At 47.9% G+C, this 23799-nt stretch overlaps 1 protein-coding gene across 1 annotated transcript; it reads left to right on the top strand.

The window, feature by feature from the left end:
- Positions 1-1791: 1791 nt before the first annotated feature.
- Positions 1792-21267, top strand: LOC125507123 (heavy metal-associated isoprenylated plant protein 41-like). Its single transcript, XM_048671810.1, has 5 exons — positions 1792-1978; positions 2126-2324; positions 2443-2564; positions 6579-6583; positions 21136-21267. The coding sequence occupies exons 1-5, from the start codon at positions 1792-1794 to the stop codon at positions 21265-21267; spliced, it is 645 nt and encodes a 214-aa protein (XP_048527767.1).
- Positions 21268-23799: the final 2532 nt, after the last annotated feature.

Genomic DNA, 23799 nt, shown 5'->3' with positions numbered 1-23799 from the left:
ACAATATGAAGTGCATAAGCAAAAATATTCATAATTTTATTTTATTACCATCATTTGTGTTCAATTTCATTCATATACATGTATTGACCCTATTCTTCAATTTAGATCTGGCAGATGCGGGATGAACTCCTACCACAAGATCACATACGAGCAATTCAAGAGGAATTGGCAGGATTCTTTTTTGACCACGTCATCAATAAAGCCGAAGAATACCATATGTAAATTGATATAGACATCAGATGTTAGGGATTGCAAGAGATCTTATATTGTATATATGTAGCTAGTAGCGTCGGATAGATATACGAAAACTTGTTGTTTGACAAATCTCTTGGAGAAAGAGAGGTGCACTCCTCTCTGTATATGTTCATGACGATCTTGTGTAATTAATGGTTCTTTCATTTGCTTACTAGCTAGCGTGTCGAGTTCTCTCTATATGTATAGTAGCTAAAGTCGACCAAGCACGAAGATAAGAGAGGTCACTTCTCTCTATTAGCTAGCTAACACAATATAAGAAACCCCTAAATTAACCCTCCAAAACCCCCTACCCCCCTCCCCTTTCAAAAAAATAAAAACCCCTGCTCCTGCCAGCTGCTGACGTGTGCTCCTGCTTGGGCATGTTTTCTACTAGTGTGACTTTCTCCCGTTTCATATCCGCGAACCACGTCCGGACATAAAAGCAGACATATACCGAAGGAATTTATGGATCGGCACTGGAGATGCCTTTACACAGCTTCGTGGGGTGGTTTATTCCCTCGCATGTTTTGTTGTTGTTGGCTTCCTCTTTGCAGATTGATTCGAAAATAGAAAGCGAACCACGTACCCCCTCATGCCGTGCATTGTTTTTACAGGGGTTATTTAGGCTCCTTTCAAACATTCTAAACATGGAAGATGCTACACCTACGTAAATAGTTTTATGTGATTAACGTAATGATGTGCGTAGCAGTTTTCTATTGGACGAATTAGGGGAGTGGGGGCCCACCCACTTATAATTAGGGGGGTGGAGAGGTTTGTTAGGAAGGTTACGTAGGAGGAGAACGTAAGTCTACGTAGGTGTAGCATTATTGTTCTAAACATGCCCTCCCCCCCCCCCCAACCTATTTTAATGGAGGTGGGCCCGTGCATCTACTAATGACCAATTAGAAACTGCCATGACACCATGTAATCCCATCATCCCGTAACCATCATACGTGTAGCAAAGCTCTTGTTCAAAAGGCGCCTTCTGGTCTTTCATATATAAAGCCCGAGAGAAAAGCTAGTGAATCACTCTTACTCCCAGTCACAGCAGAAATAAACTTGTGGCCATCAAATATTCGAAGAACATCTCATCTCTAGTAACCTGCCTACCGAACACTCCAAACTGTTCAATTTTGTTAGGAAGCAAACGTTGCATTCCATTCCGTTAATGATAATTGATTAATGGTTCTGTTGAAAGCACGCATCAATGTGACAAACTTCTGCCAAATTAGCATTTCAAAACAGTTCACCCTAAATAAAACATTGATGCATGCATGTATATATCCCGTCGCGTTTCAGATTCCCAGCATGATCGCGGACTTGGAGAACCCACCACAAGAGATCGCACGTAGTGGATGATCAGAACCCCAAGGGCCAAGGCGCCCCATGCAGGATGCTGCTAGCCATTCGTCTCCCCGCCATCTAATTCAAAAAAGCCTAGCCCCTCGCCGGGACCGTTCGGTCCAATCCAACTGGACGCCAGTCCAGACGCTTCGCCACACACACTGCACGTAGCTCTGGCCTCGTTTTCTCTTGGGAAGTGAGACGGCGGTGCCGATGGTGAAGCTGGTGACGATCCCCGTGGAGGCGAGGGAGGATGAGAAGGCGGTCAAGCGGCTGGGGCACTACTCGTCGGCGCAGAGCATCCTGGTCGTCGGCGACGGCGACCTCTCCTTCTCGCTGGCGCTCGCCACCGCCTTTGGCTCCGGGGAGAAACTCGTCGCCACGTCCTTCGACTCCTACGGTTCGACACACTTTCCGCTTTCTCCTGCATAAAAGGGTGATAATGATCGATGATTACTTGCGTGCCTTAATTTGTGAGTTGTGACTTGATCGTTGTATACTTATCTATTTTCTCGGCCGTTTGGCAATCATCTTGGGGACGGTACAGTTCATCTGATCAGCATGTACATCAAAGCGGAATCAAACGTAGCGGAGCTGAAGAGACTGGGCGCCACGGTGCTACATGGTGTCAGTGTGAAGAAGATGAAGAAACGCACCGATCTCATGTCTAGACGGTTCGACCGAATAGTCTTCAATTTTCCTCACGCCGGGTTCATAGGGAAGGAGAATCAGGTGCATATGATCAAGTAGGCATGCTCACTCTCTCGATACATAATAATATGGCCATCTTCTTCACTTGTCTATTTCTTTCCCATTATTTGTCTGGACACTTCGTATAGCTGACATTCTCCTGTGTCGTTGCAGCGCCCATCGGCTGCTGGTGCAAAGGTTCTTCCGTCCCCTGGGCGAGATACACGTCAGCCACAAGATGGGGCAGCCATACGACAGATGGGAAATCGAGGGTCTCGCCCTTGAGTTTTCGCTTTGTTAAGATTAAAAATAATCTGTAATTAGGGAAATCTCCCCTTGTCCATCGAGCGCACGGTTGCTCTCTCTCTCTCGAACCGTCACCGTCTCCCTGGAACCGACGCATCCCTCCTCTGGACCGTCGTGTCTCTTCAAGGGAGATATAAACCCCCCCTGTAACCATCGCCAAGATTGATCGTTTGTCTGATTCAAAACACGTTATCAGCATGCTAGAACTACCAACGAGCGAAACAACAGAGGAAGAGAGGTTCGCCGACGGTGAGATGACAGACCTCACCCTTTTCTTCCTTCGCCTAATCCGCGAGGATGGTCGCCGCTACCGTCGTCGCCATCATGGTGTGGGTGGTTTCCGTCGCTACTGTCGTCGGATGCATGCCATCCGCCAGTTCGGCCGCCACCGCGCAGCTGGACGTGGTGCTTCAGGCCGCCACGACGCCACTGGACGCGCCCCCGGCGGTGCTCCCTTCGCCCCTGGACACGCCCACGGCGGTGCTCTGTGACGCCCGAATAATCATGCTACAGTAATCTCACGTTAATGGTGACACATCACCTCTGTCACTGTAGTTAATCTAATGTTAATTCGAAACCGTTTCAAATTTAAATCCTAAATAAGTCAAACGACAATTTTTTTTTCAAAATATTAAACTAAAATGTTCGGGCTATGCCAAAAATGACATAGGTAATTATAGTGCATCAAACACATTTTTATAAAATACCTAAATGACCTAAACTAACTAAAACAGAAAAGAAAAAAAATAAATAAAAGAAAGAAACAAGCAAAAAAAGAAAAACAAGCAAAGGGAGAAAGACCCCCCCCGGGCCTACAGACCCAACGGGCCGGCCCAATTCACCCACCAGGCCTAGCCGGCCGGCCACCCCCCTCCCCTTATCCATTACCCCCGAAACCCTAACCACCCCCGTCGCCCCACGTCGCCACTCCCTCTCCCGATCCGATCTGGATCGGGGACCAACCTCCCCACTCCCCTCGCTCCTCGCCCCCCCGATTTGGATCGGGGGCACCCGAGCCCGCCGCCCCAGCGCGACCCCCCCGACCTCGCCTCTTCCCCCCTGACGGCAGCCGGCTTCCCCGTCGCCGCGTCGCAGGTGGACCTCGTCCGGACCACGCCGCCCGGACCTCGCCGGCGCCCTTCCCCACCGGCCTACACCCGCTCCGCCGACGTCGTCCCCGTCACCCCCCTCGACCCTCGCTGCCCGTGCCCTACTCCTCCTCTGTGAGCCCCCCTCCCTCCTATCTCTGCCGTGGTCGCGCCCTCTCCCCTCACGCCCGCGCGTTGCGCCCACCAGCCGGCCCCCGTCCTCCGCGCGCGCCCACCCTCGCCGTTTTCGCCGTCGCCGCATTGGCCATGGCCTCGTCCGCCGCTCACGCACGCGCCCGCGCACGCCTGCACCACTCAGCATCGCCCCGCTCACCGCTGCGTGCCCGGCCACGCTCGCCTCGCCCCGGCTGCGGTCTCCCTCGCCAACCGTGCCGGGCCGTGCCTGCGCTGCTCCCGCGCCGCTGCTCGCCCCGGCGCGCGCCTCCCCTACTTCTTCATCGGCTTGCCCGCGCCGTCACCTGAACCGCGCCGCCTCTGCTCGTCCCGTGCCCCGCCTCCGCCTCTGGCCCCGCAGGCCACCGCCGCGCCGGCGGCCAACCCCGGCACCCCACCGCTCGCCGGCGACACCCCGCCGTGTCCTGGCTGCCTCGCCCCCCCCCCGGACGGGCTCGACCCCGCACGGGGCGCCCGTAACCGCATCGCGGGCAACCCACGCCCGCTATGGCCCTAGGCCACTGACCGAACGGGGCCCACCCTGAGAACAAAAAAAAGAGAAAAGGAATTAAAATAAATAATAAATAAAATTATTAAATTAATTAATTAAAGGATTAATTAACCTAATTAATCATGTTAATTAACCTGCTAACTGCTTAATTAGTCAACCTAAAATTGTTAGTTTACTAGTGAGTCAATGACGGGGCCCTAACGGTTGACAGTCAAACTGACTGCAACTAGGTCCCACAGCCTTGCCCATGTCATCCACCTGGTACAACTTTTGTGTACTCTGTGCTGGTTGCACATAGCATTTATCAATTATTCGAATTAAATAATATCCTAAAAATGATTTAAATCTTTTAAAATTAATAGAAAATAAACCCGTAGCTCAGATGGAAAATACTTTGTACATGAAAGTTGCTCAGAACGACGAGACGAATTTGAATACGCAGCCCGTTTATCCGCCACGCATCCCTAGCATAGCGACACGCAACTTTCCCCCTCTGTTTCATCTGTCCGAAAACGCGAAACACCGGGGATACTTTCCCGGATGTTTTCCCCCCTTCACCGGTACCACCTCATACCGCGATAGGGCACCCCTAGCACCGATACTTGTCAAGTCATGCATCGCTATGCATCTGTTTGCTTAAATATTTATTGTTTCTTTCTCCCCCCTCTTCTCTCGCTAGACACCGGGACCGACGCCGCTGCTACCCAGTACGACTACGGAGTTGACGATCCCTCTCTCTTGCCAGAGCAACCAGGCAAGCCCCCCCTTTGATCACCAGATATCGCCTACTCTTCTCTATACTGCTTGCATTAGAGTAGTGTAGCATGTTACTGCTTCCCGTTAATCCTATACTGATGCATAGCCTGTCCTTGCTACTACTGTTGTTACCTTTACCTGCAATCCTAATGCTTAGTATAGGATGCTAGTTTATCATCAGTGGCCCTACATCCTTGTCCGTCTGCCATGCTATACTATCGGGCCGTGATCACTCGGGAGTTGATCACGGGTATATACTATATACTTTATACATGATACATGTGGTGACTAAAGACGGGTCGGCTTGAGGAGCACCCGCGAGTGGAGTTTTGAGGCGGAGTGGGCAGGGCAGGTTCCGACCACCTAGGAGAGAGGTGGGCCTGGCCCTGGTCGGCGTTCGCGGATACTTAACACGCTTAACGAGATCTGGGTATTTGATTTGAGTCTGGCTACTGGCCTATACGCACTAACCATCTACGCGGGGACAGTTATGGGCACTCGACGTCGTGGTATCAGCCGAAGCCTTCGTGACGTCAGCGACTGAGTGGCGCGCACCGGATTGGACTGGAAGGCCACTAGGCTAGGTCTGCTTCCGGCCGCCCACGCAACGTGCAGGTGTGCTAAGGGCGATGGGCCCAGACCCCTGGGCGCTTAGGTTTAGACCGGCGTGCTGACCTCTCTGTTGGTCTAGGTGGGGCTGCGATGTGTTGATCTTCCGAGGCCGGGCATGACCCAGGAAAGTGTGTCCGGCCAAATGGGATCGAGCGTGTTGGGTTATGTGGTGCACCCCTGCAGGGAAGTTAATCTATTCGAATAGCCGTGATCTTCGGTAACAGGACGACTTGGAGTTGTACCTTGACCTTATGACAACTAGAACCGGATACTTAATAAAACACACCCTTCCAAGTGCCAGATACAACCGGTGATCGCTCTCTCACAGGGCGACGAGGGGAGGATCATCGGTTAGGATTATGCTATACGATGCTACTTGGAGGTCTTCAGTCTACTCTCTTCTATATGCTGCAAGACGGAGGCTGCCAGAAGCGTAGTCTTCGATAAGACTAGCTATCCCCCTCTTATTCTGGCATTCTGCAGTTCAGTCCACCGATATGGCCTTTACACATATACCCATGCATATGTAGCGTAGCTCCTTGCTTGCGAGTACTTTGGATGAGTACTCACGGTTGCTTTTCTCCCTCTTTTCCCCTTTCCCTTCTACCTGGTTGTCGCAACCAGATGCTGGAGTCCAGGAGCCAGATGCCACCGTCGATGACGACTCCTACTACACCGGAGGTGCCTACTACTACGTGCTACCCGCTGATGACGACCAGGAGTAGTTTAGGAGGATCCCAGGCAGGAGGCCTGCGCCTCTTTCGATCTGTATCCCAGTTTGTGCTAGCCTTCTTAAGGCAAACTTGTTTAACTTATGTCTGTACTCAGATATTGTTGCTTCCGCTGACTCGTCTATGATCGAGCTCTTGTATTCGAGCCCTCGAGGCCCCTGGCTTGTAATATGATGCTTGTATGACTTATTTTATTTGTAGAGTTGTGTTGTGATATCTTCCCGTGAGTCCCTGATCTTGATCGTACACGTTTGCGTGTATGATTAGTGTACGATTAAATCGGGGGCGTCACAAGTTGGTATCAGAGCCAACTGCCTGTAGGAACCCCCTTTCCACACTCCTTGGCCGAAGTTGAGTCTAGACATTACAAAAACTTTTACTAACTTGGCTGTGTGCCTTACGGGCCCACGTCGCCATTTGGGTGGTATTAGAATCTTTTACTCCTCGATCTTTACTCCGGGATTCTGAACTCTTTTCTATTCGGGTTAAATGAATTTTTCTAAATCTAACATTAGGATCTCGTTATCACTTTCACCCGGAGAGCCCCTTATTACTGATGATCGTCTGCTGCACGTGAAGACCCTGAAGATACTCTCCGCTGTTAACCCGAGAACTTGTGTTCATCGCGTTTGCAATTCCCCTTCCACCGTCAACCCTTATGGATAACTACTTGCAGTTGTTATTCTTACATTCATCCATAGTTGATCTTGTTATTATAAGATACCCCGAAATACTCGTCGTTGTTTCGATACTCCTTGAGCTTACCGCCTTGCTATTCCTTGTCACCTGAATACCCCTACGGATAATTCCTCGCACTTATCGAGTATCCGCTCATTCCCAGTTGTTCATGTGTTTCGCAAAAGACTTCGAAATACCATTCGATCTTCCAAAATTCTTGAGCATCCTCTTGCCCTTGAAATTCTTGCTTGCTTGCATTATGGTTAATCCCATAAGTCTCGTAATCTTATTGGCATCTCTTGTCATTATCATTTTGAGTCCGTTGATTCAATTTGTTGCGAATGCTCGCAATTCTCAATCAGATCCTAGAATTCAACCATCCGGCTCAGACGTCATTTTGAATAGGAGCTAGTTCTCGACCAATCAAATTGCCGTCGATTGTGCCCCTAAGTCTATTCAACTTATCCATCCTTGATCAGATGCATCTGCTTCTGATCCTTCGATTTGGAATCATAATACCTTTGCATTTAAGCTTCGAATTATTCAGATGATTCCACAACCTGTTGCATTTGCATTCTTTCCTATTCTGGTTGAGTACCGATGCTCACATCAGATCCTTTGAGGACCACCGGATCCTTTGTTGGATTTTATCCGATAGCGTCCTTCATATTCAATCCCTTTGGAAGTTCTTTCTCCATTGGTAAATCCTATCCTCTGATTGACCAACCATGCTCTGCTTTCAAGCTTGTGGTATTTACTATTGAAGCTTGTGGTATATGTTTCCACGATACCCTGACGGGTTGAACATATGTTTTTTTTTCTAATCTGTGTGAACCCGGAACGTACTATGGGTCATACTCTACTGGTGTTATGACGGATAAAATTGTCAACACCACAACTTTGTTGAAGACGAGAAGTAAATGAAAGGTTATGCATTAAAGAAGTGGGAGTCGACCTTGAACTTTGTGTTCATGCCCATGGACACGATGTAGATCCTATCATAGAAGCTTCTTGCAATATTAACTATTTCCTTGATATGACATCATCTGGTACCTATGTATTGATCATTTGCAATCATGATCCCGACCACATTTTCTCCTTGATTCCATTTCTCAGACAAGTTAAAGCACTTGTCTTTTGTTGATCGATACATCTCTGCAGCCTCTATTTTTGATCTTCCTTGAGTATTAACCTCTGGTATCTCGAGTACTGTGTTGCTTCCTGCGAGACTTCATCTAGTATTGTTTCTCACCGATCTCGGATTCCCCCAGGTTCTAAGATATTAGTCACTCGAGAACACCGATAAGTGAATCGATTCCGCACTCTGATTCAATAACTCTAAGTAATTCTTGTTGCTTACGAGTTTAATAATCCTTCAAGTCATTCCTAGCCTGATCAACTTTATCATTATCGTGCTAAATTTTAACTGTGCTACCTGGTCCTTAATCTCGGAGCACCACTTTCGATGATGAGCTAAGATTACATCGATCTTCCTTGTCTTATTGTTTCACCTCAAACAAGAAACTTGATTTCAAGTTTGTGTCGTACCCATGGTTCCAATAACCTTTCGCTTCATCATTCGTTTGACTTGATGTCATCGCCGACCGATTACATCTCCATGAAACCTCTCGACAGAAATTGTCATGATCATCATCAACATTTCGAGCTCCTCAAGGATATCAATTGAATTCCTGATGAGAAATACCATCGTTGCCCTCGATGATTTGTGTTATCATCGACCCCTCGATTGCCTTCCGTTCAACACAAACTTGTTCGTGTTTTGTGTTATACCTTGAGATCCTTGCTATCCAGCATTTGTTCTCCTTTACCTTGGAGTATTACCATCTTTTATGTCAAGAATGTTGTGATAATTTCACCACCTCTTAAGAATTCTTGGTATAGTGATACTTCTCATCATCACCATTCTTTCTTGGTCCTCGCGTTGATTCCAACCTGGGTACCAACAAGTGAACGGTGTTGATTGGATTCTGCACTTCTAGCAACCCTATTGCCTTGAAGTTAATGGTCGGCCGTTCGTTCTTAGACTATTGATTATTGAATCACCATTCTGACATTGGTCGTGCAACCCAACCCATATTTTGGGCGCACCTTTCAACCAATGTTTAATTGTGTATGTTTTCCGTGAGCATACTTCCTTATATCATTTGATCTGACAAATGTTATCTCCTTGTTCACTTAATTGTGGAAATCCATCTTTTGTTAATCTTGATGAATTGTCGCTGATTCCATCAGCCACCTCCTCATTCTATCCTTGATTTAATAATGAACTCATGATTCGGAACTTGCTTCCACAGTTCAATTCCCGAGAATCTTACAATGTCGTCTCGTCAATTTGTCTTGCACCTTTTCTTCTCAGGCATCTTGAGTCTGAGGTTTCCTAACACCGATCAGATCTGAATCTCGGTCAGATATGATGGTTAGAACAAATTTCCAAGAGTATAACATTGGTCTTTATATGACCCTGTAAGGTGATGTCGTGCCTAGCACACCTGGCCGGAGGACCTATTGTTGTAGTTTCCATTTTAGCAAGATTAGCCATTCTGCCATGAGGAAATTGGAAGACTTATTCTATGAGCTGTCCTGATGGATCCTTTGGGTATCCAAAGTATGACCTTTGCCTGGAGACCATGTCAATGCTATCTCGAAGCATGTCTGTAGTACTCCGATTTTACAATAGGAGCATTTGAAGCACAATGCTAAATTTTCTTTGTCCATTATCCAAACACCGTTGTATGGGTAATGTCATGAAATTTTTCTCCCCTTACCTAAAGAATTTTCTACATTATATCCTGTCATGGATAATATGTTCTGCTTGTCCTTGGGAAGAATATGCCCTTGAAATATGTGTTTAAACACATTTTCCTTTCCATTGTTCTGTTTAAACCTGATAATCATTTTTCCTTTACATTGGTTTGTTTAAACCTGCTTATGATCTATATGGTATAAGCAATTGTACCACTCTGTTAGAAAGACCCTGTTACTTTTGTTGATGACATTTCGGTAACCACCGATGGACGAGAATCTTGCCTACTGGTCCGCCTCGTTCAACGAGCAGGAAGATGGTTCTCTTCGTCCCCCGCCCTTGGTACTGATGTGTTGCCGACATGACCGACAGACTATCCTCTGACATGCCTTGCTTACAAGATCGTGCAGGATGTCGCCGACCTTCCTACTTTTAACCACATGGTGGGCCCATAACCCACAGTTCCACAGAATCGAAACCGACTCTCCTGTACACCCCCTGTTCCTAAAGTTATTCCTCGTGTGTGGCCTCGTATGTAATTCACGGGCCACCGTCCTAGTGATATATTCTGGTATCATACGCAATACTTGTTCACATTGCTCTAAACCCCTTTCACCTTCTGATTAGGCATCGAACGCTTGCCTATCCGTTTGAAAATTCTCATGGTACCTTCTTACATTTCTCTCGATATCTTCTTAAGTTCCAATTCGGGAGATACTTATGCTTCTTCCACCGAGTTAACCGTCTGATGCTCGATCTTGTTAGAATCCGTCCTTATAGAGTTTTCCCTTCTTACCATTTCGTAAATATGGTGAAGATCCTGAAGGAAGGACGACAACTCCATGATGATGACCTGAAGCAGGGAAATGAAGACATCAATGTAATGGACCGACCTCTTCGAGCAGAGCAACTAGGACCGAGAAGAATCGTTAGAATTTCGTGACCATATCCCTTCCACCTTACAACTGCTCCTAAATCTCGGGACGAGATTTCTTGTAGTGGAGGAGAATTGTGACGCCCGGATAATCATGCTACAGTAATCTCACGTTAATGGTGACACATCACCTCTGTCACTGTAGTTAATCTAATGTTAATTCGAAACCGTTTCAAATTTAAATCCTAAATAAGTCAAACGACAAATTTTTTTCAAAATATTAAACTAAAATGTTCGGGCTGTGCCAAAAATGACATAAGTAATTATAGTGCAGCAAACACATTTTTATAAAATACCTAAATGACCTAAACTAACTAAAACAGAAAAGAAAAAAATAAATAAAAGAAAGAAACAAGCAAAAAAAGAAAAACAAGCAAAGGGAGAAAGACCCCCCCCCCCCGGGCCTACAGACTCAACGGGCCGGCCCAATTCACCCACCAGGCCTAGCCGGCCGGCCACCCCCCTCCCCTTATCCATTACCCCCGAAACCCAAACCACCCCCGTCACCCCACGTCGCCACTCCCTCTCCCGATCCGATCTGGATCGGGGACCAACCTCCCCACTCCCCTCGCTCCTCGCCCCCCCGATTTAGATCGGGGGCACCCGAGCCCGCCGCCCCAGTGCGACCCCCCGACCTCGCCTCTTCCCCCCTGACGGCAGCCGGCTTCCCCGTCGCCGCGTCGCAGGTGGACCTCGTCCGGACCACGCCGCCCGGACCTCGCCGGCGCCCTTCCCCACCGGCCTGCACCCGCTCCGCCGACGTCGTCCCCGTCACCCCCCTCGACCCACGCTGCCCGTGCCCTACTCCTCCTCTGTGAGCCCCCCTCCCTCCTATCTCTGCCGTGGTCGCGCCCTCTCCCCTCACGCCCGCGCGTTGCGCCCACCAGCCGGCCCCCGTCCTCCGCGCGCGCCCACCCTCGCCGTTTTCGCCGTCGCCGCATTGGCCATGGCCTCGTCCGCCGCTCACGCACGCACGCGCCCGCGCACGCCTGCACCACTCCGCATCGCCCCGCTCACCGCTGCGTGCCCCGCCACGCTCGCCTCGCCCCGGCTGCGGTCTCCCTCGCCAACCGTGCCGGGCCGTGCCTGCGCTGCTCCCGCGCCGCTGCTCGCCCCGACGCGCGCCTCCCCTACTTCTTCATCGGCTTGCCCGCGCCGTCACCTGAACCGCGCCGCCTCTGCTCGTCCCGTGCCCCGCCTCCGCCTCTAGCCCCGCAGGCCACCGCCGCGCCGGCGGCCAACCCCGGCACCCCACCGCTCGCCGGCGACACCCCGCCGTGTCCTGGTTGCCTCCCCCCCCCCGGACGGGCTCGACCCCGCACGGGGCGCCCGTAACTGCATCGCGGGCAACCGCACGCCCGCTATGGCCCTAGGCCACTGACCGAACGGGGCCCACCCTGAGAACAAAAAAAAAGAGAGAAAAGGAATTAAAATAAATAATAAATAAAATTATTAAATTAATTAATTAAAGGATTAATTAACCTAATTAATCATGTTAATTAACCTGCTAACTGCTTAATTAGTCTAACTAAAATTGTTAGTTTACTAGTGAGTCAATGACAGGGGGCCCTACCGCCTGTTGACCAGTCAAACCTTGACTGGTCAACTAGGTCCCCCTTGGCCCACGTGTCATCCCCTGGGTACACTTTTGTGTACCCTGTGCTGGTTGCACATAGCATTTATTCAATTAATTTCGAATTAATAATAATTTCAGAATATCATTAAAACTTTGAAAAATTATATAAAATAATCCGTAAGTTAGATGAAAATACTTTATACATGAAAGTTGCTCAGAACGACGAGACGAATTTGAATACGCAGCCCGTTTATCCGCCACGTATCCCTAGCATAGCGAACACGCAACTTTCCCCCTCTGTTTCATCTGTCCGAAAACGCGAAACACCGGGGATACTTTCCCGGATGTTTTCCCCCCTTCACCGGTACCACCTCATACCGCGATAGGGCACCCCTAGCACCGATACTTGTCATGTCATGCATCGCTATGCATCTGTTTGCTTAAATATTTATTGTTTCTCCCCCCTCTTCTCTCGCTAGACACCGGGACCGACGCCGCTGCTACCCAGTACGACTACGGAGTTGACGATCCCTCTCTCTTGCCAGAGCAACCAGGCAAGCCCCCCCTTTGATCACCAGATATCGCCTACTCTTCTTTATACTGCTTGCATTAGAGTAGTGTAGCATGTTACTGCTTCCCGTTAATCCTATACTGATGCATAGCCTGTCCTTGCTACTACTGCTGTTACTTTTACCTGCAATCCTAATGCTTAGTATAGGATGCTAGTTTATCATCAGTGGCCCTACATCCTTGTCCGTCTGCCATGCTATACTATCGGGCCGTGATCACTCGGGAGTTGATCACGGGTATATACTATATACTTTATACATGATACATGTGGTGACTAAAGACGGGTCGGCTTGAGGAGCACCCGCGAGTGGAGTTTTGAGGCGGAGCGGCAGGGCAGGTTCCGACCACCTAGGAGAGAGGTGGGCCTGGCCCTGGTCGGCGTTCGCGGATACTTAACACGCTTAACGAGATCTGGGTATTTGAACTGAGTCTGGCCATTTGGTCTATACGCACTAACCATCTACGCGGGAGTAGTTATGGGTATCCCGACGTCGTGGTATCAGCCGAAGCCTTCGTGACGTCAGCGACTGAGTGGCGCGCACCGGATTGGACTGGAAGGCCACTAGGCTAGGTCTGCTTTCGGCCGCGTTCGCAACGTGCAGGTGTGCTAAGGGCGATGGGCCCAGACCCCTGGGCGCTTAGGTTTAGACCGGCGTGCTGACCTCTCTGTTGGTCTAGGTGGGGCTGCGACGTGTTGATCTTCCGAGGACGGGCATGACCCAGGAAAGTGTGTCCGGCCAAATGGGATCGAGCGTGTTGGGGTATGTGGTGCACCCCTGCAGGGAAGTTAATCTATTCGAATAGCCTTGATCTTCGGTAACAGGATGACTTGGAGTTGTACCTTGACCTTATGACAACTAGAACCGGATACTTAATAAAACACACCCTTCCAAGTGCCAGATACAACCGGTGATCGCTCTCTCACAGGGCGACGAGGGGAGGATCATCGGTTAGGATTATGCTATACGATGCTACTTGGAGGTCTTCAGTCTACTCTCTTCTATATGCTGCAAGACGGAGGCTGCCAGAAGCGTAGTCTTCGATAAGACTAGCTATCCCCCTCTTATTCTGGCATTCTGCAGTTCAGTCCACCGATATGGCCTTTACACATATACCCATGCATATGTAGCGTAGCTCCTTGCTTGCGAGTACTTTGGATGAGTACTCACGGTTGCTTTTCTCCCTCTTTTCCCCTTTCCCTTCTACCTGGTTGTCGCAACCAGATGCTGGAGTCCAGGAGCCAGATGCCACCGTCGATGACGACTCCTACTACACCGGAGGTGCCTACTACTACGTGCTACCCGCTGATGACGACCAGGAGTAGTTTAGGAGGATCCCAGGCAGGAGGCATGCGCCTCTTTCGATCTGTATCCCAGTTTGTGCTAGCCTTCTTAAGGCAAACTTGTTTAACTTATGTCTGTACTCAGATATTGTTGCTTCCGCTGACTCGTCTATGATCGAGCTCTTGTATTCGAGCCATCGAGGCCCCTGGCTTGTAATATGATGCTTGTATGACTTATTTTATTTGTAGAGTTGTGTTGTGATATCTTCCCGTGAGTCCCTGATCTTGATCGTACACGTTTGCGTGTATGATTAGTGTACGATTAAATCGGGGGCGTCACATGCTCCTTGCGTCCGTGGCCAGGCGCCCATGGGGTTCGACCCCTGGCTTCTGGCAGGCCCGAGCGCCTCCATGGTGCACAGGGATGCAGCCGCGCCTGCACCACCCCCTGGTTCTCCGCCTCCACCCCCTCCTCCGCCGGCTGCTTGGATCCCGCCATCGACGCCGACACCTGACGCCATGGTTGCTGGCTCGAGCCGAGGCCCGCCTGGCTATGCCCCAGTGCCGATGTGCTCGGTGGTGAACGAGGAGGAGGCGCTCGCCTTCGTCTCCGCGCCGACCGGCGCCTCCGGGGTCGTCCGCCTCGGGGTCGGGATGGAGGGCGCCGACGCCACCGAACGCCACCACTGGTAACCACCGCGGGCTTGAGCAGCCGCGTGGAGAGGCGCTTTGGCCGACTCTTCGGACGCACCGTCGCCGCCATCGACTGCCGTCCCGGCCGCCGCACCGGCTCGTGGGCTCCGGCGACCCTCGGCCTCTCCAGCGCTGCGCCAGAAGGGGCTCGCCATCAACCCGTCGTCGCCTCTTCTTCGGACGAGGAGTGCTCGACAGGGCTGCGCCGGTGACCATCGGAGATGCAAGGGGAGGCGCCGGCGCTTGCTCACATCGGCGGTGGCTGCAGCTCCCCGCGCGGTGGAGGGGATCGAGTGGTGAAGGGGATAGAATGGTGGTTCAGGTCAGGGCTTGACCCTTATCCACAACCGCCTCATCCCCTCGCCTCCTCTCTGATGCGGTGGGATGGCTGTGGGCCGGCTTCGGCTGGCTGTTGCAGCCCAGGCCCAGGCGACCGGCCTGCTCCCTTGATTGATTTTTTCTCTCTCTGTTTGATTAATATTAGTACTAATTATTGTATTAGTACAGTTTTAGACTATTTTTAGTACTGTTTAGTACTTAGATTAACTACTACTTACACTATAGTCCTGTTTTAGATTTATTCTATGTTAGGACTTGTGTAATTATTAGTAGGTGTGTTTATATTATGTAATGGATTGCATATAAATAAAGTACCGGATTTCATTCGGGAAAAATGACATGTTCCATGTGTTTACCACATATCAAGTTCTCTTGAACATGTCTTTGCGATCGAGATCATCTTCTCTCGCATACCAAACTTGCAAATTTTTGAATTTTTCTCCCTCCTTATTTATGAATTGTAGCATACACAAGGTAATGGCAATGTAGCCCATTACTGTGAGATCTAAGTGATCTTCAATGTGTTATGTTTACACAATTGAGGTTGAGATATTTTTTCAAGTCTTTTCACTTGAGCATCAATTTTTTGCGTTCTTATTACAGAACCATGATGGTTTTTAATTTACAACCTGTAAATTAATTATCTCTGGTTCCTCATGTAGGCAAAGATGACTACCAAAGAGTTTGAGGAGCTTGCCCTCAATGGCCACAACTATCCTACATGGGCTATGGACATCAAGATCAGTCTTGCGTCCCGTGGGATTGCGCGTGCAATCCAGCCCCCTGAGACTCCTCTTCCGACTGGAGCCACGCCGCTGACAGAACAGCAGAACTATGCTGCTTTATTCATCATAAGGCATCATATTCATCCAGATCTCAAGTCTGAGTATTTACAGGAGGAATCTCCTAGTACTCTGTTTCTGGCCCTCAAAACGAGGTATGAACAGCAGAAGGCAGTAGTCCTGCCAGAAGCACTCCATGATTGGACTCATCTCCGTCTCCAGGATTTCAAATCCATCGGTGAGTACAATCATGCTGTTCATAAGATATATTCCAAAATGCGCTTTTGTGAGAAGGAACCTACTGAGGGGGGAAAGATATAAAAGACTTTGTCTACTATGCTCCCTTCAGATAGGATACTCCAACAACAATACCGTGCTCGTAACTTCACTGTCTATTCAGAGCTTATTCACATGTTACTTCAGGCTGAAAAGCATGATGAGCTACTTGCTAAGAATGGCTCTCAGCGCCCAGTTGGGGCACAACCTTTACCTGAAGTTCATATGAATATCGGGAATAGACAAAAGTTTAATGGTACCTTTCGAGGTAAACAATCCAATTTCGAGCATAAGCGAAAGCGAAATGGGAACAGAAGATCCAGAAACCCAGGCAAGGGAAAAGGCACTTCAAAGCCCAGGTTCGATAAATCTAAGCTTTGCAACAAGTGTGGATGCTACACGCATTCTACTGAAAAGTGCACAATGCCCAAGCATCTGGTTATGCCGTACCAGCAATCTCAGGGACGCAAAGCACCTCAAGGGAAAAGGTTTGAAGCCAACTTCAACCTTCATCCGCATAGCGCACAAGGAGCCGGTGATTCGCACGATGTCCCTCCTGGACCGAGCAACGCCATGATTCCTTATCTGCCTGAGGATCCTGCTGAAATGGAGAACACGTTGATTGAGTACACCGCAAACAACGTGTTTGGCGACTTCGACTAGTCCCTCAATCTCCTAGTGATCTACTAATTTATGTCCATTTGTGATGATTGTAATAAGAACATAAGTTTGTTGTTGTCTTTATATTGTATTGTATCAGCATGTTTGATATAATAAAGATTGTATACTATGTATTACCATGAGGTTTTCTTATTGAAAATTCTTTGTTTTATATAGTTCTCTATGGGGACAATCCGATGGAAGAGGAATTGTGCCTTGTGGACAGTGGTGCCACAAAGTCCATACTGAGGGAGATGAAATACTTCCAAACTCTGAAAAAGACGAATGGAGATATTCTAACTATCGCTGGACGTGATACTGTGATTGTTGGTACTGGACGTGCCATTTTCACCCTCCCAAGTGGTACACATGTGACAATTGAGGATGCTTTACTGTATCCCGATTCTTCACGTACCCTGATCAGTTATCGAGATATCCGTAAAAATGGTTTTCACATTGAAACCCATGAAGACAACAAAGAGGAGTATCTACTCTTTACCAAAGATCACGGATATGGCAAAAAAGTACATGAGAAAATTCCTTCTCTATCGTCCGGTTTGTACTATACGTACATCAAACTCGTAGAACATGTTGCGTACAAAGTAATTTTTCAGAATGTTAATGCATTCCAAACCTGGCATGATCGCCTAGGCCATCCCGGAATCGGGATGATGAGAAAAATTACCAGCAATTCCATTGGTCATAATTTGCTTGAGTCAAAATTTCCTCAATCTTCTGATTTTGTGTGCACATCTTGTGCCATGGGAAAGCTAATTTTGAGGCCCTCGCATCTCAAAATACAAGCTGAACCACTTCAGTTCCTTGAACGTATTCAGGGAGACATTTGTGGTCCCATTCAGCCATTATCTGGACCTTTCAGGTATTTCATGGTTCTGATTGATGCATCTACACGATGGTCACACGTGTGTCTTCTATCCACACGGAACCATGCATTTGCCAAGATAATGAGGCAAGCCATTAAGTTGCAAGCCCATTATCCTGAAAATCGAATTAAGACAATTCGAATGGACAATGCTGCAGAATTCTCCTCACATGCTTTCAATGATTATTGCATGGCTTTGGGGATTGAAGTTCAGCACTCTGTTCCATATGTCCATACACAAAATGGTTTGGCTGAAGCATTGATTAAGAGCATTAAACTCATTGCAAGACCTTTGTTGACGAATTGCAACTTGCCAACCTCTTGTTGGGGTCATGCCGTTTTACACGCTGCTGACTTGATACAATTGAGGCCAACTGCATATCACAGTTCTTCCCCTCTGGAATTGATACGTGGAAATCCTCCAAGTATTTCCCATCTGCGTAAGTTCGGATGTGCTGCATACATCCCGATCTCACCACCTCAGCGGACATCTATGGGCCCACACAGGAAATTGGGGATCTATGTGGGGTACAAATCACCGTCGATTATCAAGTACCTGGAACCCCTGACTGGGGATCTGTTCACAGCCCGTCACGCTGATTGTATATTTAACGAGGAACATTTTCCGGCATTAGGGGGAGATTTCAAGTACCAGAAAGAATGCCCGGAAATTGATTGGAATGCTCATGCCATTTCATCCTCTGATCCACGTACCCAAGAGACCGAACTTCAAGTTCGGAAGATTATTAATTTGCAACATCTTGCAAATAATCTGCCAGATTCATTTACTGATCTAAAAGGTGTAAGTAAATCCTTGAATCCAGCCAGAAACGTGCCTGAAAGAGTGGAGGTACCAACTAAAACCACTCAACTCCCCGTTCCCAAAAAGAGGGGGAGTAGTATGGCCTCTGGCCCAGATCCTGCTTCTCGCAAGCAGCAAAGGAGAGAGAGGAGAAATTCCTCAAAGACGGTAAATGCAAGTCAGCTCAACGTTGACAAACACCTGATGGGTAGTATACACCCAGTGGAAGGGCAACCTCCACAACCCAGCTCCGGCTTGCACACTCTAGCTGGGACATCGGAACACCCAGACTCAATCGTATTGGGAAATCACGAAGAGTCACTAGGGGTGCAGGAAATTTCTATCAACTATGTTGATTCTGGAGAATCATTTGACCGTAAGACTACGACTGTCGACATATATTTTGCTGAAAAGATTGCAGATACCCTTCTCACCGATCATGATCCAAGGTCTATCGTAGAGTGCCAAAAGCGCTCCGACTGGCCTAAATGGAAGGATGCAATCCAAGCAGAAATTGCCTCGCTTAACAAAAGAAAGGTATTCACTGAAGCAATACCGACACCTCCCAGTGTTTTCCCTGTGGGATTCAAATGGGTTTTTCTCCGGAAACGGAATGAGAACAATGAGGTGGTGAGATACAAAGCAAGGCTCGTAGCACAAGGTTTCACGCAGAAACCCGGCATTGATTTCACTGAAACATACTCTCCAGTAATGAGTGCAACCACTTTCCGATATCTTATATCTTTGGCAGTGCAAAATCGTCTATCTATGCAGTTGATGGACGTCGTGACCGCATATCTTTACGGGTCACTAGATTCGGACATATATATGAAGGTTCCTGATGGAATCTCTGTCCCGAATGAAAATGCAAAACGCAACATGTATTGTGTAAAGCTGAATAAGTCATTATATGGCTTAAGGCAGTCGGGGCGGATGTGGTACAACCGACTCAGTGAGTTCCTTCTTCAGAAAGGTTACTCCAATAGTGCTGATTGCCCATGTGTTTTCATCAAGAAGTCCTCGACGGGATTTTGCATCATTTCCGTGTATGTTGATGATCTCAACATCATTGGCAGCACACCAGACATTGATGAAGCACGCAATCACCTAAAGATGGAATTTGAGATGAAGGATTTGGGTAAAACCAAATTTTTCTTAGGTATTCAACTTGAGCACCTTCCCTCAGGTATCATGGTACACCAAGCTGCCTATATCCAGAAAATATTGGAAAAATTCAATATGGACAAATCCTATCCATCTAAAACTCCTATGGTGGTTCGATCTCTAGACGTAGAGAAAGATCCGTTCAGACCGAGGGATGATGGAGAAGAGGTGTTGGGATCTGGAGTTCCATACCTCAGTGCCATTGGAGCGCTTATGTATCTTGCAAATTGCACAAGACCTGATATTGCATTTGCAGTAAATCTACTTGCTAGACATAGCGCAGCTCCCACTAAACGTCATTGGTCTGGAGTAAAGAATATCTTTCGATATCTCCAAGGCACAAAGGATCTTGCCCTATTTTACCAGTTCCAGAGAAATCTGGACTCTGGTATGATTGGATATGCAGATGCCGGTTATTTGTCTGATCCCCACAATGCCAGATCTCAAACCGGTTTTGTGTTCCTACATGGTGGTACTGCTATATCATGGAAGTCTTCAAAGCAGACTCTGGTGGCAACATCTACCAATCATTCTGAAATAATTTCATTATTTGAAGCGACATGCGAATGTGTATGGCTTCGCAGAATGATAAACCACATACAACAGTCATGTGGAATTGGTTCGATAAAATCACCTACCATTATCTATGAAGATAATGCGGCCTGTGTTGCACAGATGCAAACAGGATACATCAAGAGCGATATCACCAAGCATATTTCTCCTAAATGGTTTTTCCCCCATAATCTTCAGAAAAGCGGGGAAATAAACATTCTACAAGTCAAATCATGCGACAACCTTGCTGATTTATTTACCAAGTCTCTACCAAATTCAACGTTCCAAAAATATGTTCATGGAATTGGTATGAGAAGACTTCGGGACTTGCAAACGTCAGGGGGAGTCTCTTCTTGAGACACTCTTGTTCAACATCACATTACACTATCTTTCTTTGTGAGTGTGTGTTTCAGGATCTCATCATGGATTTCATGAAGAACTTTTGAAGAAGAATCCTTTGAGATGATAGAGCTTCCTAGAGAGTTGTGAAGATGATTCTACATGGTCAAGCGTAGATTAGGGGGAGTGTTAAGATTAAAAATAATCTGTAATTAAGGGAATCTCCCCTTGTCCATCGAGCGCACGGTTGCTCTCTCTCTCTCGAACCGTCGCCGTCTCCCTGGAACCGACGCATCCCTCCTCTGGACCGTCGTGTCTCTCCAAGGGAGATATAAACCCCCCTGTAACCATCGCCAAGATTGATCGTTTGTCTGATTCAAAACACGCTTCTCAAGTTTGAGATGGTCGCCTTCCGTAAAGAGGATTACCCTGGGTACAACCAAAAGAGAGGCGACGGTGACAGGTGCGACGAGGAATTCCCTCTACGCAACGGCTGCACTTTGAAGTTCCAGCGCTGGCCTCGCTAAATTTCCCTCACTGGCGCCGCCGTAAATTGGGCCTTTTACGAGCACCTTGTGACACTGCTTGACCGTCCTATCGCATGTACTGCGACCGACTTCCATGGACATCGCGTGCATGCTCATGAGACGTCGACCCATCACTGTGTAGATTACTACTCCTTGTAGACTTCCATGGAGTACGTATTTTATGAATTACTAGTACAAATGCCCGTGCGTTGCATCGGGCAAAAAAAAGGCACAACCAGCTGCATGTGCCACTGTGCATCAGTTTTTATATTCAAATTTAATAAACATCTATAATAAGATTAAACATCAAAATATTAGTGCTCATCAGAAAAGGAAGGAGTGCTATAAAATATTATAGCAGGACACAACAGAGACTTTCTGACGCGACTTAACTTCTGCTGCAAGTTTCGGGAGGAGAACGGAGAAAAAAGGAGAAGGAGAAGGAGAGAAGCAGTAGTTTGGGCTCCATTTTCGCAGCGCCGCCGAACGTCGGGGCGGGAGGGGTTCCGCCGGCGCCGAAGGTCGGGGTGGTAGGTGGGAACGCCTCGCTGGCGCGGCCTCCACTCCCCCATGACCTCTTCCTAGAAGTTGCACACATCAGCCACAACCATGCTAAACGGGGTACGCCTCCGACCTTGCGCTGCTCTGCTGGCGAGGTGGATGAACGCAACCGCGACCGAGCTCGCGCCCCCACCATCGAAACCTCAGATGTTCCCTTCGCTGTGTGTTGGCGCTCTCCTGCATGCCGAGGGAAGACACCGGTGATGGGGCGTGATAGGCGACACGGCGAAGGTTGGGGTGGGAGGTGCTCATGGAGGAGACCGGCCAGAACAGGGGCTTGAACGCAGTGCATAGCGCAGGGGCGCGTCGGAGGTTGGGGTGGGAGGCGTGAGGACAGGGTTGGGAGGTTGGGCGCAAGAGCTCCGCTGGAGGTCGGTGAGAGGTGTGTGTGTGGGGGGGAGCATTTTTTGAAGGGAGGGCGGCGATCGAGAGGTCAGGATAAGGAAGGGACCTGCGGCTGATGTTTTTTTCTAATGAATCGTTATTTTACTTATATGTGGATTGCGGGTTTAATACCTAAAAGTGCAAGGACTGTTTTGCACATACATCGTTGCAACGGGATGTGAATCAAGGCTCGGAGACATATGATCCTATTCTTCCTTAGATAGCATGTCAAACTGCCTTTAGGATCCTATGCACATCATATAGCATTGTTGGTCTTCATTTACAATTAATCAAGGGTGGCAAGGTCGAAGCTCGGGGATGTATGTGCTTTTGTACAGAGCAAGTGCATGTTGTTATGAATCAGGGGTGGCAAGGTCGACAAACTGGGTCACGGGAGACATGTTGCTGATGACAATAACAATGGACCGATTGATAGTTGAGTTATTCAAAATGGTAGTTGGGAACATGAAACATGACATAGCACGTGCTAGATATATCATTGATTACTGTTTAGACATCTGGATAGTTAAGATTGCTCACATATGTCAAACTATTGTTTTTATATAGTCGACACTAAGAAATTCACAACCTTACTAATAGGCATGACAAGAGGAATCTAAACTTTTCTGTAAAGAAAAGCAGCAATACCATATTTTCATATTTCAAAGAAAGCTAAATTTCATTAGCTTGAAAGTGAGCGGCGTTTCTAGATCGAAGCTGAACCTGAAAGCTTACATCGATATCGCTCTGCTCCAAGTCCTTTGTTCTACTCCGAGTTATAGACGGATCGCTCGCTCTCCTCCAAATCCTATGTTCTACTCTGAGCTGTAGACGGATCGCTCGCTCTGCTCCAAGTTCTACACGAATTGGTTTTTCATAAAAATATTTGAAATCAGTTTCTAAAAGAACTAAAAAGATATCTCATTATGACCTAAATGGTTTCTAATTAAAAACTTTCATGATTAGGTGGAAGGAAAAGGGATGATGGAGCCGGTGGCCATAGTTGTGCATAGCGAGCACGTCCGGCCAATTAGGATGTACTTTTACGAGAAACAGACCACCACCTGTCCATTTTTTTTCAATACCGAAATCCGTCTTTCCTTCTTGGATTCAATTTCATTTTCTTCCCTCTTTCCTTCTTCAAGACCGAAATCCCTCTCTGTTTTTCCTTCTATTAATTCAATTCCATTTGCTTATCTGCTCTTCCCTCTTTCCTTCTCCATTTGCTTCCTTATTTACCTATCCACTCTTTCCTTTCTTTTCCCTCTCTTTCCATCATTATTTCTTCCTCTTTTCCTTCCTTATTGGGCAATTTATTTCCTTCCTTATTGATTCCGGAAACTGCTCCTTGATTCTGAGGAAACTCGAAGATCCTTTTAAATTACGAAGTTTGGTTTGGAGGGAGCGATGTGGGACTATTTGAAACCTGAATGAACTTTCCTTATAGCACAGATGGAGCTAACTTAGTTGGTTGTGTCAAAGATTGTTGGGCACGAGGTTGCAAGCTTGATTTTGCGCGCAACTATTATTATTTTTGCACGGTTGGGCTGGATGGGCCGGAAAAATAGCCCAGGACGTGGATTATAA

The sequence above is a fragment of the Triticum urartu genome, chromosome 5 (genome assembly GCF_003073215.2).
Source record: "Triticum urartu cultivar G1812 chromosome 5, Tu2.1, whole genome shotgun sequence".
NCBI classification, from domain to species: Eukaryota; Viridiplantae; Streptophyta; class Magnoliopsida; order Poales; family Poaceae; genus Triticum; species Triticum urartu.
The sequence above is the reverse complement of the archived record's forward strand: the minus strand, read 5'-3'. Positions and strand labels throughout refer to the sequence as shown.

Bases quoted from the DNA above. Each gene is read 5' to 3' on its own strand.
- LOC125507123 (XM_048671810.1), top strand. From the start codon at position 1,792: ATGGTGAAGCTGGTGACGATCCCCGTGGAGGCGAGGGAGGATGAGAAG. The intron at 1,979-2,125 runs GTTCGACACACT...GGGACGGTACAG, and splicing joins CACGTCCTTCGACTCCTACG to TTCATCTGATCAGCATGTAC. The intron at 2,325-2,442 runs GTAGGCATGCTC...GTGTCGTTGCAG, and splicing joins AATCAGGTGCATATGATCAA to CGCCCATCGGCTGCTGGTGC.